This window comes from Struthio camelus, chromosome 2 (assembly GCF_040807025.1).
Source record: "Struthio camelus isolate bStrCam1 chromosome 2, bStrCam1.hap1, whole genome shotgun sequence".
Lineage (NCBI taxonomy): Eukaryota > Metazoa > Chordata > Aves > Struthioniformes > Struthionidae > Struthio > Struthio camelus.
This window is the reverse complement of record NC_090943.1, coordinates 51,769,457-51,788,156: the sequence shown is the minus strand read 5'-3', so window position 1 is coordinate 51,788,156 and position 18,700 is coordinate 51,769,457. Positions and strand designations below refer to the sequence as shown.

General features: G+C 39.5%; 1 protein-coding gene across 6 annotated transcripts in view; it reads right to left on the bottom strand.

The window, feature by feature from the left end:
• Positions 1–269: 269 nt before the first annotated feature.
• Positions 270–18,700, bottom strand: part of TRAK1 (trafficking kinesin protein 1) — a 113,333-nt gene continuing 94,902 nt past the window's right edge. For 3 of the 6 annotated variants that reach the window (XM_009687799.2, XM_009687803.2, XM_068935677.1), the window contains 3 exons: positions 17,098–17,427; positions 8,110–8,212; positions 270–3,202 (listed from right to left, as the gene is read on the bottom strand). In XM_009687799.2, the coding sequence (XP_009686094.2) occupies positions 2,404–3,202; positions 8,110–8,212; positions 17,098–17,427 (1,232 nt within the window). In that variant the 3' untranslated portion in view covers positions 270–2,403. The remainder of the gene's footprint in view (positions 3,203–8,109; positions 8,213–17,097; positions 17,428–18,700) is intronic. The other 3 variants (XM_068935679.1, XM_068935678.1, XM_068935680.1) reach the window with 2 other exon arrangements.

Sequence of the window (18,700 nt, the reverse complement as noted above, 5' to 3'; positions counted from 1 at the left end):
TCTCCCGGAATTCAAAGGGGAAAAAAAGTGCATCCACTTCAGTATTTTTTCCATTTTGACCTGAGTAAGTTTCATCCGTTCCGACAGTCTTAAGAGTCTCAAAACTCTTGAACCACTTTTATGTCTAAGAATTTAAAAAACAAACACGGTGATGCCTTCTTGTTTTGCTTTGATTGAGGGATGAAAGCAAGGGACAAAGTTGGGAGATTTATCACCTTAGAAAACAACAATAAAAACTTCAAACAGGAAGCTGAATAATACACAACAAAGCAAATTTTCTGTTATTTTATTGATATTAGTGAAGAAAATTTAAATTTCATCTTTTCTGATGTGTTACAATTGCTTTCTCTGGTGGGTGGACAACTCCTACTGCTTCTTTAAAGACTAAATAATACTTCCCAATTGCATGATTCACTTTTACATTTTAAGTTCTCACGTGGTATTGCTTTCTTTCTCTGGGTATATAAAATGGTCCATGTAGTCCATGATTTTTCAGAATCAACTGTTACTCTATCTACTGTTTTAAGATACATTCAAATAAAAAGATACTTAAATTTACTTGCAATAAGTGCACACATACGACAGCAAGAGAGCTGATGACATTTTACTAAAACGTTTTAAGTTCATAGAATAAATAGAAGTCTTCAAACACATGCAGTAATTGACCGATGTGTTTTTTTCTTTCTCAAAAATATCCTCAGTGTCCATAGCACTACCATAACTACTACTTCATTCAAAAAAACCACCCATCTCTCATCACAAAGACTAAAAGACAGTTTCATTTATACAAGAAATTATCAGTGCTAATGATTTAGTAACAGTCTGGTACAAACGGCAATTCATGGCAATTACATGTAGTGTAATTATGGTAACAACAAACAGGGAGCTTGATTTAAATGTCGCAAGAACTGCAAGAAAAAGAAAGCAGATGTTGACCCTCTCCCCTGCTTGCTCCCCTCCCTCCCCTCCTTAAAAAATTAAGGTCTCAGGCTCAGTTCTAGAAATAAGCTCCATCTTGTCCGTTTCAGTTCCAAAATATTTCAATTCTTTTTTCCAAGCACCTAGCAGAAGTTTGGGAGAAACAAGACAAGAAAATTCCAATATAACTCGAGATCTCCTTGCTGTAACCAAATGTTGTGCGAGGTCTTTTGTTTTCTTCCAGAAAAAAAGCAGGGGTTATGTTTGGTTTCGGGAGGTCTTTGTTGTTGGTTTTTGTTTTAAAACACTGTGGGAATAAGTTTTCACATACTTTTACCTCTGCTAAGGTCCAGCTTTGGATGGAAAAGGGTTATTTGAAAAAAGAAAAGAGGAAAAGGGTAGAAAGTATTCTCACCTTGTTTACAAGGCCACTTAACAAATGGTCCTTGACATGCATCAAACATGTAGACCAATGATGATCAGTTGCTTTTCCAGCTTGTACCATTCCGTTACTAAATGTTTTTGTGGCTTCTCTGCTGAGGTTTCAAGGACACCTTTTCCTAATACTGTTTTTGCTACATGTTCTTTTATGATACTCTTATCTGTCCATGTGTTCCGCAACTTTGACTTCTAGGAAGTCAGCTGCCATGTTTACCTCATCAGTTGTGAAAACTGTTTTCTTTGGGGGCACTGGCAAAGTGTGTTTCAATGGCAGCAACACATGGTAAAGCATTTTCCCCTCCACTATCCAGTGCAGCATTGAAAAAACAAAACAAAACAAGTCACACAGCCAAATGAAACAGCAGCGGTAGAAATATGTCAATGTTCCAGGTACCCAGCAGGCCTGCTGACCTCAACACAGTATTAGTTCAAGTTTATCATACTAGGGGGAGGAGGGGAACACAGAACAGAAAAAGAAACTTCTTCCATTCAGGGGTAATAGCCAGGCACTCCAACAACTCAGCTCAACTCATCTATAAAGGCAACGTTAAAACTACCAAACGCTAAACTGAGCGCTTCCTTCAGCATGAAACAAAGCATAAATGCTCCCATGCTTCATGTGATGTAATCTGAGGTCTCACGTAACACATTCAATAACTTTCCTATGTGCCTTCAACTATCAAGTTAGGCTAGCTACAGAATTCACTTTTTCTAGTCAAGTTATTTTTTGTTGTTTTTCTTTTGTTTTTCAGTGCATCTTAAAAAACCTTTTCAAAAGGTTAGCAAGTTAACCTTAATACAGCAATCACAATGCAGAGCCTTTTGCACTCAATTGAACAATAAAATAATCCAATTAGTTACAATAGATCTGGTATATATTTACACATTTTGTACAAATTTTACACATTTCTCCCATTAGGCACAAAGTTGATTTGTCAAACTCAAGAGGCAATGAAGGGCTGGGGGCAAGGGAAGGGGAAAGAGGATCGGAGAAAGAATCTCAGTATCTGTATTTAAAAAGACTAGCTGTAAAAATAAAGTCCTTCATCGTAAGCTAGTTTGCTTCGGGAGCTTGGTTCCCATCAGGATTCCCGAAGTGAGAGATGCTGGGCCTTTCATCTGCATGCTAGAACCCACCATGGTGGGGAAGCTCCGGTTCCTTCGGATGCCTGTGTTCAACTGGATGCCCCCGATGGCACTTGTCACAGCAGGGCAGCCCAATGGGAGACCATCTGGTGCCAGGCCTCCAGGAACAAGGGCCCTCACTGGTCCTTGTGCCCCACAAAGAAGAGGTCCCTGGTCATCAGTTAAAGGAGAAGCTGGCATTTGCCCTGAACTCACGACTTTGGCGATGCCAAACCTCTTGACTTTGTCCACGAGATTAAGGTTGGAAACAGACACATCAGTCTGACTCTCACTGTTCCTGATGCTCTTTTTATTCCTCACTTCCTTCAAGATTGAGCTTGCAGGCTTCGAAGCCAAGAAGTTGTCATAAGGTGGGCTGGTGCACTTGAATTCAAAAGACGGTGGAGAAGACGACGGTGTCTGCATAGGCGAGTTTGGTGGAGTGGAAGGAATGATTGCCATTTTAGGGGTGTACGCGTTCAGTAGGGTGCCTTTGCTGGCTCTGTCCCAGCTCTGTGGATTGTACACTGCTGCCGAGATGCCCCTTTCCTTCAACAGCCACACCAGCCCCAGAGACGTGCTCATTGTTGTTGTGGATTCCCGGAGGTTAGTGAAGGATTCTGCTAAACTCAGACGCCGAGGAGTACAGGGAGTAGCCACTGGGGTGCCTTTCAAATTGCTAATGCTGCCACAAGCTGGAGTAGGTGCTGCGTTAAGGCTGAAAGCAAAGGAGGAGTCAAATTAATCTCTCTACTAAGGTACTAAAACACCGAAGATTTTTAACCCTGAGCATGTAATTTTATCCATTTTGAGGGTGCACAGGAAACTGACATTTCCCAGGTTCTCACAAATGTGATGAGAAGTACAAAAACATCAAATGCAATTCTTCACTTTGTATACTCTACCAGTCAGTCTCATGGGATTAATACATTCTCCAACACATTTATATCGATAAACTATTAAATCAACAGGTTTGTGATCAACAACTCCGGTTCAGTTGTTTTTAGTTTTGTTGTTTTCCTGATCTACAGGCTGTCCTAACTCCCAGTTGCTTCCATAGGACAAGGAAACAGGGTGGGACTTTGACCAATAACATAAGTAAGACAGATTTGCTTTTTTTAGTGTCAAATCTAAGCACACAAAACTGCTAGTCATTCTAGTAATGCTGGGTCATGGCAGGGCCAACAGCAAGTAGGGGAGGGAACATATTTGCTCCAGCAACATTTGTAGTAAAGTTGCTGGAATTTAGTACTGTCACCAACAGGCACTTCTGTAAGGTCAAACTCTCCTTTCCTTCTTATGCTTTGCTGAACTTGCTGACATTTAACAGGGTGATCTGACTTTTGAAGGAGATGAACGGTGGTGGCAAAAATCATCAAAAGAAGAAAAAAATACAATCAAGCTCTTGGCTGTCAATCAGCTACTGTGTAACTGACAACTCAGCAGCAACCAAACATGACAAACATTCTAGTGTTAACTCGGTATAACATTAATTTCTGTAGTTTGAAACAAGGCTAAACTTTCCACCAGCTCCAGTTCTTTCTTCTCAGCATAAGCTCTACACAGGCAGTGGATGAAAAAACATAAGTGGGGAACGATCTACACATTTAGAACAACTAACAAACATTACATACATATGTTTATTGCTATCTTATTGCAATTTTTTTTAAACATACGCCTGTTGATTATTAGAGTTTGGGATTTCTTGAGGCATATCAAATAGCATTCACTCTGGAACATTATTCTCTCCCCATAAGCCAGCCATTCAGATGAACGTGGATGCAACTCAGCATCCATCTCCAAAGAACTACTAGCACAAGGGAGACGTTTCAATTCCTCTGCGCCACAGTAAAAGATCTCATGGATACTGAGGTTAAGTGTTTCTGGCACTACATGGCCACACTTAAAAACAAAAAAAACAAACAAAAAACCACCACCACCCCCAAAACAAAAAACCAACACACACTTTATTATTAGTAACAGACCAGGTTAGCCACAGCATGTTTACATGTGAATAATCCCTACTAAAAATTTATGGCAGTCCAAGAAACAGCACTCACTGATTAAGACATGGTTTACTCTGTACTCTGTTATTTCACAAACAAGGAAAGAAAAACACTCAAAATTCATGTCCGTCTGGGAGAATTCCAAGGGCTCCCTGCAGCTTTAAAAAAGCTTTTTAAGTGTTTCTAACCACGCAGAAATGTAGCTTTTTTGCCACATATACATACACAAAAAGGTGAATTCCACAGTAACGTTGCACAGATATGGATTCATCCCTCTAAGGGCACTTGAAGAGTCAGGAACAATGAAACACTGATGCTAACCAGAGTTCACGGACCTAACAGCTCACCACTGCTGAAAGAAGGAAATCTTCCCCTTCCTCTTGCCAGGTTAGCAAACAGAAGACACTCAAAGAGTCACACACACACACCAAAGCCAATGCAAGGGGGGGGGGGGGAAACTAAGCAGCTAGGTGCAGGGATGGGGAAAAAGAGTGGAATCTGCCCTTTTCAGCAGAGCCATGCTATTGGATGGGCTCTGCCATAACATACAACTTTAACTTAAGGTGGTTCTCTGTATCAAGAAATGTATCAAATAGCCACAATGGGACAATTTGGTTGGATTTCTAGGTGTAGAGAAGCCCCAGGTCAATGAATGAATTGCATTTTTTTGTCCATACAGGCATAAGGGCCAGGTTACATCTTGACTGGAATTTGCAGTCTCTCTTCACCCTTCAAGTTAATGAACTCTGTCAAGCCAATGCTACTGTGAATATAAAGTTAGACATCCCAGATTCTTTTGTTCTGAGCACCACATACTCGACGATCTTAGAAGACCAGTCTAATAGTATTTAGCAATCAGCTGACAGGAGTTTCAATAACACTACAAACTCTGGTCCAGTGATTTCCTGAAAATCAAAACTACTTTAGCATCTTTGAGACATGCCTTAATAAAGGGAATATTAGCCCAACGCTACAACATCAAGTCATATCTTCTCTCCATTGCTACATAAGATCTGACCAGCAGGATCTCTGCAGTGATTCAGTACTGTACCAACCTCTACAGAACGCAAATGCAACTGCTGAAGGATTTTTATGCCACAGTGGTGATTCAACAAGTCATCCCATATATTCCTACATGTAAATGGTAGTGAAATACATGTTTGAAAGAACTACTGAGAGTGCCATTATTTGAAAAGCAGCCTTGCTACGCAGTCCTGAAATTTATCTTCTTGCACCACCTCGTGGGTTTTGGCTGTCAATGCATGCGGCAGACAGGTACTAAGATCTCGTAACATTTCCTTCTTTTTGCCTGGCCCGAGATCAGTGGCGGGGAGACTTCCCTATAGCAGAGCTAAGGAGGCAACACGCACCCACTGTAACAGCATACACCGACACTCTGAAGGCACAGTTGAGTGGAACGGAGAGATCAGTTCATAATTCTTCTCTTAATCACTGATTAAAGTTGCATCTTCATAGCTTAGAGTTTATGGTGGCATCACTAAAGAGCTATGACAGCCACTGTGTGGCATCTCCCAGAATGGCTAACCAGAGAAGTACAGAAGAAGTGTTGAATAGCATGAGGGAGGGAAAAGAAAGAGGAAGAGAACTTTGTTAACTTACTCCGACTTTCTATGGTGCTGGACCACACACATTTTGGAAACTCAAATACAAGTGTTAGCTACCAGGCTTTTAAAATTTCCTAGTCATGAGAAAACTTTAGCACACCAATGGCTTATAATTACAATAGCTTCATTCCGTCCAGCTCCAAGTTTCAGCCATATAAATATTTAGATTAGTATTTCTACTAATTTGTCAGCAAAGGTATACATTACAGTGCAATAAAAAGAAGAATCCCTGCAAGAAAGCTATTGCTATGCTGGTGTCGCTTTGTTTGTTTGTTTTGGCATTGCTTTCACCGGGAAATATTTTCCCCATCAAACTGACTAACGTTGCATGGCAGCCTAGATGCAATTACAAAAACAGACCCAAACTGGCCTCAGCAACTGAGCCCAGTGACAGTCGCAGAGCTGGATCTAGAAAAGAAACAAACAAATGAGCACCTCACTCAGCTAGATGAAACTTAGTCAGGTTAGAGCGTAACCTGGGTTAGAGGTTAGGTTAAAATGCAATCAGGTAGATAAATATCTAAGCTCTTTGGGTTAGCTGGTGCCACACACACAGTAGCATTCCTTCTACATGACCCTGCCAACACAGACGCTGCTGGCAGCGTTGCTCACCCCCTGCCACGCTGGGTCATAGTGTCTGCCCTATATCTCCTCTCAGCATAACGTGACATAATGCAGTTTCCTCGTCCTCCTCACATGACCTGTGAAGAATCATTTATAGTTTAAGGAGCTCCTCGTTACCATGTCTGCGGAAAACATCACCTTATTTGGTCTTTTTCCTCCTGAACAAATTATGAGCTTTGGGATAAATGAGGCACCTGAAAATTTACTGAATGTAGCTGTCAGTTATGGTTTGTTAGACTGAGTAACCAATATAATCAAAGAGTATTATAACCATGATTAACAGCAATTCCATCAGTAAAAAGAATAAAGGAATTGCAGCTAAGAAAAGGATCTCTAAAGTAACAGTGCTGAACAAAAAGGAAGACAGAAGAGGACAGAGAAGAGAAATCAGCTAGACCATGATTAACTAACTACATTCAGAAAAAGAAACTGAAGTTACATTTCATCATCATTTATTTCCTTCCCATGTATTTATCACCTTGCAGGTGCTCATATTTAAATCCCTTACTTCTCATGTGTTCCTTAGGTAGTCAGTGCCCACCTGCTGTCTAAACAAGCCTAGATACATCATTTCTGAACAGGTACCTACACAGTGCTACACTCCCACATAGGAGCTGAAAAGGGACAGAGAAAGCAGTAAGGTATTGTTCTTTTAAACAGAAGAACACACTTAACTTATTTTTGACTTGCTAAAGAAGGAAAGTTCCCTCTTTAGGTACAAAATTCATTCACCTTCTCCGATTCTCAAGTGTTCACCTTCCATAAGGCTGTGCCTATACACGCTAATTGCTATTATGAAGCCAGTCCACTAGTTTCAGTCTAGCTACTATTAATTCATTTCAGACAGTTACACCAAGGAACAGAGTAGACAGTTCCATGTTTTTGATTAAGTCATGTACCTCCTGGACACTGTTGAAGCATCTGTTACTACACTTCACCTCCTCCTCCCTTTTTGTTCTGTACCAAAGATTTCAATTCCTCCTCCCCAGATGGGGGTCTCCACTGTTTTTGTTCAGATGAGATAAGAAATTCATACTTTGGTCAATGCAACTCTGATCATTCATACAGGGCCTATAATTTGTTCAGATGCAAGAGTAATCAGCTTTGGACACTGAAAGCCAACTTAGTTATATCTGATTCTGCAATTTTTTTAACTACAGAAAAAAATTTAAGGTATTTTGGTTGGCTTTGTAAAACATTATACATGCCTCTCAAGTAAAATCAAGTTGGAGGAACTAGAAATGAGAGGAATAATTTAGGGATCTGTTATAATTCACCAGTGCGGCTAATGCTTTTCCTTACACCATTTCCTCCGGGGGCGGGGGGACTGTGACGTAGCTGAACTTTTGGCCAAGATGGGAAACCCTTACCTTGGAGTGACTCGTGTGAGTTCATCGGAAGGGTGCAGAATGCGGCAGGTGGTGAAGGTGAAGGTGGAGTTGGTTTGTGACATGCACTTCCCAGGATGAGGTACTAAATTAAAAAAAACAAAAAGCAAATTCTTCGCATTTTGCACAGAAAAGGAAAAAACCAAACCTCTGTGTGTTGGTATGACAGATGCAAAAAGTGATGAGGTACCTCAGACAGGATCAATGCAAGAAAAACGAAATACACAAGCGTCACAGTGTTATAAGAGATGCTTGTTCTCCAAACAAAACAAATCTAGGACTCCAAGGCCAGTGCTAAAACGCTATGCTGAAACTTCCCCACCATCACTACCATTGCAAGCACGTCTTGCTCAAAACAGCTTTAGACAAGACAGTGCTTGAAATGCTAGTTCTCATCTAAACTAGCAGCTTTCATCAGAGGGAAGTTACAACAACCATTTTCTAGTACCAGCTCAGGAGCACTAAGATCTTCTGAATGCTCAGGCATTTCAGGTTTTAGATTGATCTACAAAAAGGTATCCCCATTACTTTTCTTTTCAGTAGTGGATCCAGCTTGCTAATGCTATAGGAACATACATTGAAGAGTTGGGTGTGAGGGGTATGCATAGAAATAATGAAATAGCCACTAACTATTTGACTTTTCACATCCACAATAAGGAACTGGCAGTTGTTCGGATCCACTACTGTACATCTGTGACAACTCTTTTGTGCATGTGTTTTTAAGGTTGTTTAAGAACGTATGTCCTCAGCTGCACTATATAGCAATTTTTGAATATTTGTAAATAGTTTAGTAAAGCAATTTTCCACAAATACAGCTGTAAAGATGCTACTCTGTCAGATTATCAGTAATCTGGGGAAGAAGCAATACAGCTCAATTTAAAACAAAACAAAAAATAAAGCACTTAAGCCAATTTCGTTTTTCTTCGTTGTGATACTTTTATGGATATATTAATTTGCTGTACAACGCAGCTGTGGCCATTGCAAAACAATCAAAAAATTTAAGAGCCATGCATCTGTAAAGCCGACTGAAAACCAGAGTTAAATATTATATCAAAGATATCATGATTGCACAGGTTATCTTAATAACCCAAATTAGCTGTGATTAAAAGACATGCACAATAAAAACTGTGTGCAACTCCCTCCCTCTCAGTTCCGCCCAACCCTCTGAGCCATTCCCTGAGTAAGCCACATTTTAATACCACAGTACGCAGCTATTAACACATTGCAAAGGACAGACAGACAGACCAGCTGGACCAGACACCATTCTGAACTTCCAGAGATGCTTAGCAGAAGCGAGACAAGTCTTAATTGTGGCTGTGTTCCCTTTTTCATATGAAAAGTATCACAGCTCAAAAATAGTGTGTGCAGTTAGGTAGTCCTTTAAGGACACAGGAGATCAGCAGCGTGTGAAGGGTAGAGCATGGGGAGTGTGAACAGTGGAAGCAGAAGTAGTGGCTAAGCAAACAACGTGTGACTCGAGCTAACTTGTTCCTTTAATCAATACTAGGATGTACCACTGTACATTAAAGGATAATAAACAAAAAAAAAAACCCACCCCACCCACACTGGAGTGTCATGTTAACACACTCAAATGTCAGCACGGCATAACAAAACAACAAGCTCTACTTCACCTCCAGAGACGGTAACTATGATGCTTCAGGAATCCAGTTGCTTTAGAGATTAGTGTGAACAATATAAAAGCTATTACAAGGGAGCACAGCCTAGCAATCATGATTTTCTCCACATTGCAGAGAGTTAAAACAAAATCTGGAGAAAAAGCTCAGATAACGGGACATTAAAAAATTGGTTATTTAGAAAAAAACAGAAGATTTTGACACAATTAAGTAGAAACAAAGCAATTCTCCCTGGATGATGAATAGAGAACAGAGTAAAGCAATGCTAACATAGGATTGCAAGCTCAACCCAAAGAAGCACATAGCTGTAATATAGGAATTACATTTCCCCAGTTTGTCATATCCATTGGACATTCCCTCAGACTGGAAACAGGCACACTTAAAATAACACAGCTGCATTAGCAAAAGCAAGACTCATTGCCATTAATGAGTCAGAGATAGGAGAAGGCTGCTAAAAGTAGAGAAGTCATTGATCCTAGTAAGAGGAGACAAATCAAAAGTGATCAAAAAAAATTTCCAAAGATGTATTCCACCCTCAAATACCACTAAGAAAGTCCTGTACCAGCTTCATCCTCCTTCAGTCAACAATGGGGTGTATCATATTGCTGTTGCATTTTCCATCCTTTGGACACAATGCAAAGGGAGTGAGAACCTGTTGCTGTAAACGAACAAAGTTCATAACATGGAAACAATGTGATTCATTCCTAACTGAACAATTTCACATAAGAATAATGAAATCCTGAAATGGTATAAACGTGTGAAGAAGTAGTGAGCAAGTTTATAACAACAGAGACTATCTTCACATGTACAGCAAACCACTGTTTTAAAATTAACGCTGAGCAATGAAGAAAACCAGTGCAGAGTTTAGGAGGAAAATTCTTTTCAGTATGCAAAGCTTATCTTTCCAGTAAAGATCTGCAATACCAATGGCTAAAAGATTTTATCTGCAGAACCCTTCTTCCATCTGTTTTACACAGACTTGAGTATAGGAACATCTGCTCCATGTGCCCATGGGTGTAAACAAATACTTTTTATTATACCCTCTTTTTCAAACAAGGGGATGATTAACAATGAAGCTTCATATCTATATGAAAAACAATTTGTACATAATGCAATGTTTAACAAAGCATACAGAAACATTATGTAATTTTACGCATCAGGAAACCACAAACTAAACTCTGGATGCATTTTTCCCCTAAATTAAAAAAAAAACCACCACCCTTCTTTATCTTTTTAAACTCTCAATCAGTTCTTAGGCATTTTGGAAAACAAGCAAAACAGCCAAAAAAGAATCTTCTGAGCACACCACTGTAAAAACATGTTGTAAAATACTGCAAAATAGGCAGGTACTGCTCAAGAAGCTGACTGCAGAGAGCTCCATCTTCTGGTCAAGCAGAGCCCTTCCCTACTCAAAGCACAAAAGCTGATTTTACACAGCTCAGAGCTGTTTCAGGTCCAACTTCAGTACTCTGAGCTTATGGGGGCCCATTTTGCTTGGTGCAGGCAGACTAATGGATGGATTTGGGATATATCCTTCTGCTCAGGAATCCTCAAAAGACCAATGGACCTAGGTTTTCAGTCAGCTTGTGCAGAGAAAGGGTCAAAGTTAGAGTAGAAAGACTAAGGGCCTGTCCCATTCACAAAAAGGTGGCAGTGAGGAAGGTCGAACGTGAAGGTTGAACGTGAGGAAGATCTGCAAGAGCTAGCTATACTAAAATGGTATTAACTTTTGTAATATTGGGTCTTTAACTCTGTTAGGTGAACAGTGAGGAGGCAGAGAGCTGAAAGGGGCCAGTATATCTTTGTATTACATAAACATCTTTTTGTCAAATACAGAGTTACATGAATACAAACTTAAAAAAAAAAAAAAAAAAAAAAAAGCCTTCAGAGTATGACTTGATCTAAAGTGGCACAAGGGTCAGGTTTTATTCCAGTGTTGAAGCAAGCCACTCTGATCATCATTTCTTTTGCATGCTTTAACAAAAGGAAGAGACCTAGTTCTCTGGTCTTCCATTAGAGTGATAAGTGGAATATGCGCACTCCCTTAGCATGGGCTCATTAGACAGGGATGAAATGACAGCTGGGCCATGGAGTCCTTAGACAAACAGATGGTGCTTTAAAGAATTAAAGCTTTGTTTTATTGCTCTACAGGAAAAAGCTCTGCCTGCTTTGGAAGAAGATATTCTCCTCCAGTGGTTTCATCTGGGATATAGGCTATAGACTTTAGGCATTCTATGCCACCAACTCTATTATCGGGTAAGGTGGAATTCCTGAAAACCAGGTGGCAAAAACATGCCATGAACGTAAGCAGGGCAGGACAAGATTGCTGCTTCATATACTTGCCAAATTCAGCAGAGTTCATCCCCTCCAGACAACAGGAGATGAAAACGTTGATACCCAACGCTACCTGCACTGAAAACTCCTGGCTGACAAAGCAGGGAGAATATGGGATATGCTGGAGCTGATGCACGCATTCAACTTTGCATTTGTATATACCACCTAAATATCTATTGCATATCATCTTAAATACATTCTGAATTGTAAACAAAGAATGTCTATAGTAAAATACTTCACATAGGTGAGAAACACTCAAGCTGCAAAGTTGAGCTGATTTGAGTGAAAGCAGATACAGTTCAAAAATGCCTATTTAAGCACTCAACACTAAGCATTCAAACAGCCTGTGCTGGGCTAGGGCTTTATTTCTGCCTCCCATCATCTTTTCATAGTAGTGAGTAGTAACGTTCACAGAGAAGAAAAGCAGATAAATGTGTTAACTACGAAAACAAAACAGAGATGTGTGATAAACACAATAGCTGTAAAATATGAGCATGGTGTTATCCTGAAGTGGTATAGGTACCTCCCGAAAGAAATGTTCTTCGGTAACATTGGTTTCAGTGGTAACTGAATGCTTAGAACCTCCAAGGAGCCCTGTTTCCATGCCACGAATATCACTCTGCTTATGTTCCTTAAACAAGTGATGATTACATTCTTTTCTGAAGATACATATTTCTGGACTTTCCATTTATTTTGCCTTTCAGAACTGCAAGAAATTAAAAACCGAACAAAGGCAAGTATTCTTTGCATAGGACTTTCTTAACTTTCTTTTAGCGGAAGTGTGCTCGTCATATACATACAATCATGAAGTACAGATGTAAAAAGACATGATTTTATGCGGACTAAGATACCTGAATCAAGAGTCAATTTAAAAAATTTTAGAAGTCAAAATTTTAACAAGCACAGATCTCAAATGCTGACAGTTTTCTCTTAAAGAAATAATTAGCATGAAATACTCATACCATCTTAAAAAAAGTTATGTTTAAATATGCATCAATACCTCAGTTCTAAGAGACGATTTACAAAATATATTACTTTTCAATATAATGATAACCTCTTAAAAGCATACATAGCAACCCTGTCAAAAAACTACTCGGACTTAAGGCATTCATTATGTGTTTTCATAACTCTAGGCATCTATTTGGAAAGGTGTCCAGGTTATTGTTAAGGTCTAAAAATGAAGTACGGAGAGCTGATCCTGTAAACCCATGTAAACGCGTTCCACTGAAGGCAAAACAATCAATGGAGCTAATAAATACAAGTATTGAAGGATCAGTTCCTGTACCCAATTAAGCATATCCTGAACTCGAAATAAGCATAGCCCTTTTAGCTTCAAAAAGGCTTTGTGATTTTTGTTTGTTTACATAAGGAAACATGCACCTGAAAGATAATGAATTTAAAAATAGACTCTGTACAGTTTTATGATATACTAGAAATTATTTTAAATAAAAAAAAATATATTGAGGTGACTAAAAATCTGTGCTGCAAAAGTTACTTGTCCTAGATGATATTAACATAGCTGTGTCCTATAACTTTTTCACCATTCCAATTATGCTGAAAGTCTCCATTCAAGTGACACAAAAAATTCAAACAGTTTCTGGCATTAGCTAGAACTGCACAATTCTGGAATTTACAATCCCCAGTCAGGATCCTGAGCCCACACACAATTTGGTGGTTTGTAGTTCCAACAGACCAACTGCAGGTCATAAAGTATGCTCGTGTTACTTTCTTCTAAATATCTTCAGTGCCATGGATCGGGATATAATCTATGTTGAGGAAGTTACTTGTTATACCAATGCATACTACCGTTCTTTCTTTGGGACAGAAAAATCTAAGGATCATAGCTCTTCTTATCTAGAAAACAGAACGATTCAACAGAATGATTTCTGACCATCCATTACTCAGCAAGAAACAACTGACACACTGTTCTGAATGTATTTATCTTGGCTGCAAGAGATCTTTGGCACTACTAGCAATGTTTGCTTTCCTGGTTCTAGACGTTAAAAAGATTTTTCTTAGGGCGCATTTCAAATTGACACAGAGCAGCACTGTATTACCCACAAAATGGCACTAAGAATAGCACCTCAAAGTACTCTGCTGGAGAACACCTTCCTTGCAAAAAGGTAAGAGAGAACCTCCAAAGCATACAGATCAAATGATGCAGACGCCTACCCTAAAGATTAAGATGTTATACACCTGCTGGGAGTGATCTCTGAAGGCACTGTATTTCCAATAACGTTCTGTTCTCACATTAGAAGAGCCGTAGCTACAGACTGGCAGACTATGGCCTGCCAAAAGCAACTGTAGGGAGGTACTTGCCGACTTTTATGAAGCTCTTCAGCTAGAGTTTTCACAGTGGAGCTATCCTTCGTTATGAAGGAGGACACTACCGCTAATCGTTTTATCTAAGACATATTCCTTTTCGTTTGTTTGTTTGATTTTACTTGCCTACTCTCTAGCAAGACCTTATTCTGTACAAAGCCTGGAATCTCCGCAAGATCACGCGAGCGATGAGGTCGCAGTCTCGCGCTTGTGCCAGCGCTCTACAGAAACCACGTCCCTACCGCAGTGGCACTGGCACAGAGGCCCACTCCTCCCTGCATGGCATTTCCTAGCAAGGAACCACGGACAGGCAAAAAGAACGCTGAGGAGGCTTCTCAGGAGGAAGAAGAGTTGTGTAATATTTAAATACAAAATAACCTCATAAGCTAACCAACCCGTCTGATCTGGTAAATTCCTCTTCAGCAGAAAGACTGTGCATTCTAAGTAGTACTACAACATAATGCACCTACTCTAAATACATCCACAGTACCTCTTTCCATGTATACTACCTGACAAATTGCTTCAACAAGAAGCAGATATGGCAGTATCTTTACTTCTTCATTTGAACAATGCAGCAATAATATCGTGGTGGCATGTGGATACTCTTAAATCCTGTGCAGCTGGGCCATTTGGAGGAAGGGTAAAGACTGAGAAATTAAAGTTTTAGGTAGACTTATTTATTCTACACGTAAGTTACTCATTTTGACAAATTTCTGTATTCCTGTAACGTATTAAAATCATTTGGCAAGCAATACAAGCTGAAATGACATTACCAGCAGGATAATTTTGTAGATTTTTAGGTAGTTGTCAATTTCTAAGGCAGAAAATATGCTTAGAAATCCTGAGATAACTAGAGTTCTCCCAGACAGTATCAGGAGGAGCTAAGATATAACCTGCTCTACAGTGACCTGTATCCAGATTGTAACGGAAGAATAAATGGAGGGGAAAACAAATCTTTCTTGCCAATTCATAATCACAGGGTGAGTCTAAATTTGTTTTTCTACTCCAAACCAAGAATTCTCCCAAATCATTACCCACATGTCTTTCTAATCCGTTTTTTAAAAAGTGTATATACATACACCCAGATACACATACATGTGCATATATATGCATGTGTGCATATATAAACTCCATGATAATAAAGTTTCACAACTTTTAACGTGTTCCTGTGCTTACTATGCTTAGAGTTAGAAAATTCTTCCCCCAAGATTTAACCCAGATAGCCTTTTCTTGTGCAATTATTCTGTCCTGAGTACATGAAGAATTGCTTGTTCCCTTCCTCTCTGCAGCAACACATTTTAAGATACATGATATCTTCTCTTGAATCTTTTCTTCTGAAGATTAAAAAAATGTCATGGTTCATAATCCATGTTTTCTAGATCTCCAGCTTTTCTTGCTTTTTCTTATTTGGACTCTAGGAATGGTAAACACCTGGACAACATCCAAAACTACATACAACTGTAGCCGAGGCCTTATTTATTTCCATGTTAATTAATATCATTGTTATTATTAAAGCTAATGTCATTGTTATTTCTGGACAATGGATTTCATAGGCTAAACTAAATTTCTGCAATGGAACAGGAAATTGAAAGATTTGGAAGAAATTTAATCTTACTACAATTAACTGCAAGTAGCAGCTTATTTTCAAAAGCTTAGAGCACTGAATTGCTACTCTTCAGTGAGAGCTGAGATGCTCTACACTTCACAAAAGGAACAAAGAAATATTATCGTCTGGCCCCGAGACGTCATCTAATATTCCAAAGACTGGGCAAGCAATAAGTTATAATTTACTCTAGAAAAAGGAGTGGGGGTGGGGGGAGTGTCCTCATTTAAAATAGCTATATGTAAACATGACTAAATGTAATTCTTCACCTATGGAAAATCTTACCAAAGACTAGTGCTCTTATAAAGGTTAAGCAAACAAACAAACAAAAAAACCCCAAATGCATCTACAGTCTGAGCACCTGCAGCCTCATACCATAATGGACTGCAAAAATCAGTTCAGAGTATCTAATAGACCATGCAGCAGTGAGTCATTTAAAAATACTTAAGTCTTAAAATGGCATAAATATAAAGGATAGAGTTTGAGAACAACATGATGGATGGGAGATGAGGGAAATGTCATTCTTCTCCACATAAAGACATCCTTTTAATTCTTTATATCCACTGAGTTTATCTCACTGAGAATTATCTCACTGAGAACAGGTAACTATCTGAGGTAACTGAATTCAACCTGCAGAACTGCTTTGCTTCATTTTCAAGGCACTATCTGTTTCATGAATAGTCACGAAAATATCTGTACTATAAACATACAAAATAGATAGAGCCTATACATTATATACACTGAAGGGCGTGCCCTGAATACACGTACAAGCCTCATGCATGCCAGCACAAGGCTTTGTGAACGAACCACTTCCTTTTAGCAGCCTTCTCTTATCAAAATAGAATTACTGACCACAAATGCTGTTACCAAAAAAAAAGTCAAATTAAAAGATTATTAAAGAAAGGATTTTTGAGCTAATATTAGAATGGTTATGTTCTAACTATTGCACGCATTAACGTGCGGACACTACACACAAAGCAATACTATGGATGCTGTTCTGGAGAGATGTAAGAATGGCCCAGTAATCAAAATCCTGTAAAGACGTCAGTTTTACTGGACTTAACGAGTTTCCCTCACCAGACCCCTCATCATCGTCAGTCGTGGACTCCTGCATCTCCTCTGTGAAAGCCTGAGATTGGCTGGGGTTATTCTTGCTGTCTGAAACAGTCACTTGTGCTTGTGACCTCTCACCTGAGGTCTCTGTGTGCTGAACTGGTGTCGAGGTAGTTAGGCCCTTGTAAGAAACGTCACCTGTCTCATCTTCCTCATAGTCATTAAGGCAGTACACTTCATCCAGGTCGAGGTCCAGGGTCCTGAAGCCCTTAGTGACAACCCCGGGCCTTGGGTCCAGGATCCCACCCAGGTGAGGCTGAGCCAGCTGTTGCCAGTGGTGCAAAGTGGCAGAACCTTGAAAGGGAACAGAAAGAGAACCAAAACAAATCAGCAAGCAATTCCAGATCCAAAAGGCAGCAAATCTCTTTATTTATGCAGAAATCCAAATCTCATCCCACTAAAGGTTTGGAGCTTCCACGAACTGGCTTAAGTATTTCTAGGAAGACATGCTACAAGGCAAAACTCCTTCAGTTACTCTTCAGCATTTCCAGACCAACATGAAGTAAACTGGTCACATAAGCACTAGACAGGCTAAGCCTAGCAGTCAGATGTGACCTCCTTGTGCACATGCACCTCTCCTCGTCTTCAGCGTTCTCATTCCCTTAAATTTATGGGATTAAGTAGGAGTAAGAATTTATATTTAACAGTCAAGCTGAGCATCACCACAGAAAGCTCTAAGAACACATACCACATAATCCTGCATTAAGGTCACATGAAGAAAGGTGCTAAAAACATGCTAGAATTTACTACCAGTGACTAACAGGACAATAGTAATTACACAGATTGTACAGCAATTTTTGCACTCTAACATATGTTAGAAAGCCACATCAATTCCAGGCACATATAAGTAGACAATAGCTCTGATCTACGGGTCAAGTCTAAATACTTGCATGGCTCTTCTCTGAGCCCCTATGCTACAGGAAGTCAGTACTCTGCAACCATATGCTACTGTACCTGCAGCTTCATCCTTGGCAGAAAAATGTTTTGAGAGGAAAGAGGTGCATTTTAAAGAGAACAGCATTCAATATTCAATGTTCAGTATGAGACAATGAGTCAGAAAGAGCAATATGCCAGGTTACACTGATACATACACTGAGACGGGCCCACTAAAATCAGGGGAAGTTTTATCTGATTCCTCAAGCAGTACAATTAAACACTGCTCACAAGAGCCAAAACTTTCCCATGTGTGCCCACCAGTTACCACTGCATAACACTTGGCTTAAAACTATTCATTCTAGGTCCTGCAATGCAAAACAAAACATCCTTATTTACGTTTCTGCCAGCTCAGCTGAGAGTAGTTTTTGTTGCCATGTTCCCCAGCAGAATACAGACACATTCAACAAGCTGACACGTGTCAGCAGTATTAAAACATTAGGAACGTTCAATTCTTTGCATGCTATACGTAAATTATAAAAGACTAGTGAGTAGGGAAGGGATGAACCTTATGAAATACATTATTTCACATCTGAAAAAAATCCCAAGGAATAAAAGCAATTGTCATTTCACAGTAAGAATACTGAATTACAGGTAGCAAACAGGGAAAACTTCTCTCTGCAGACCGACTGAG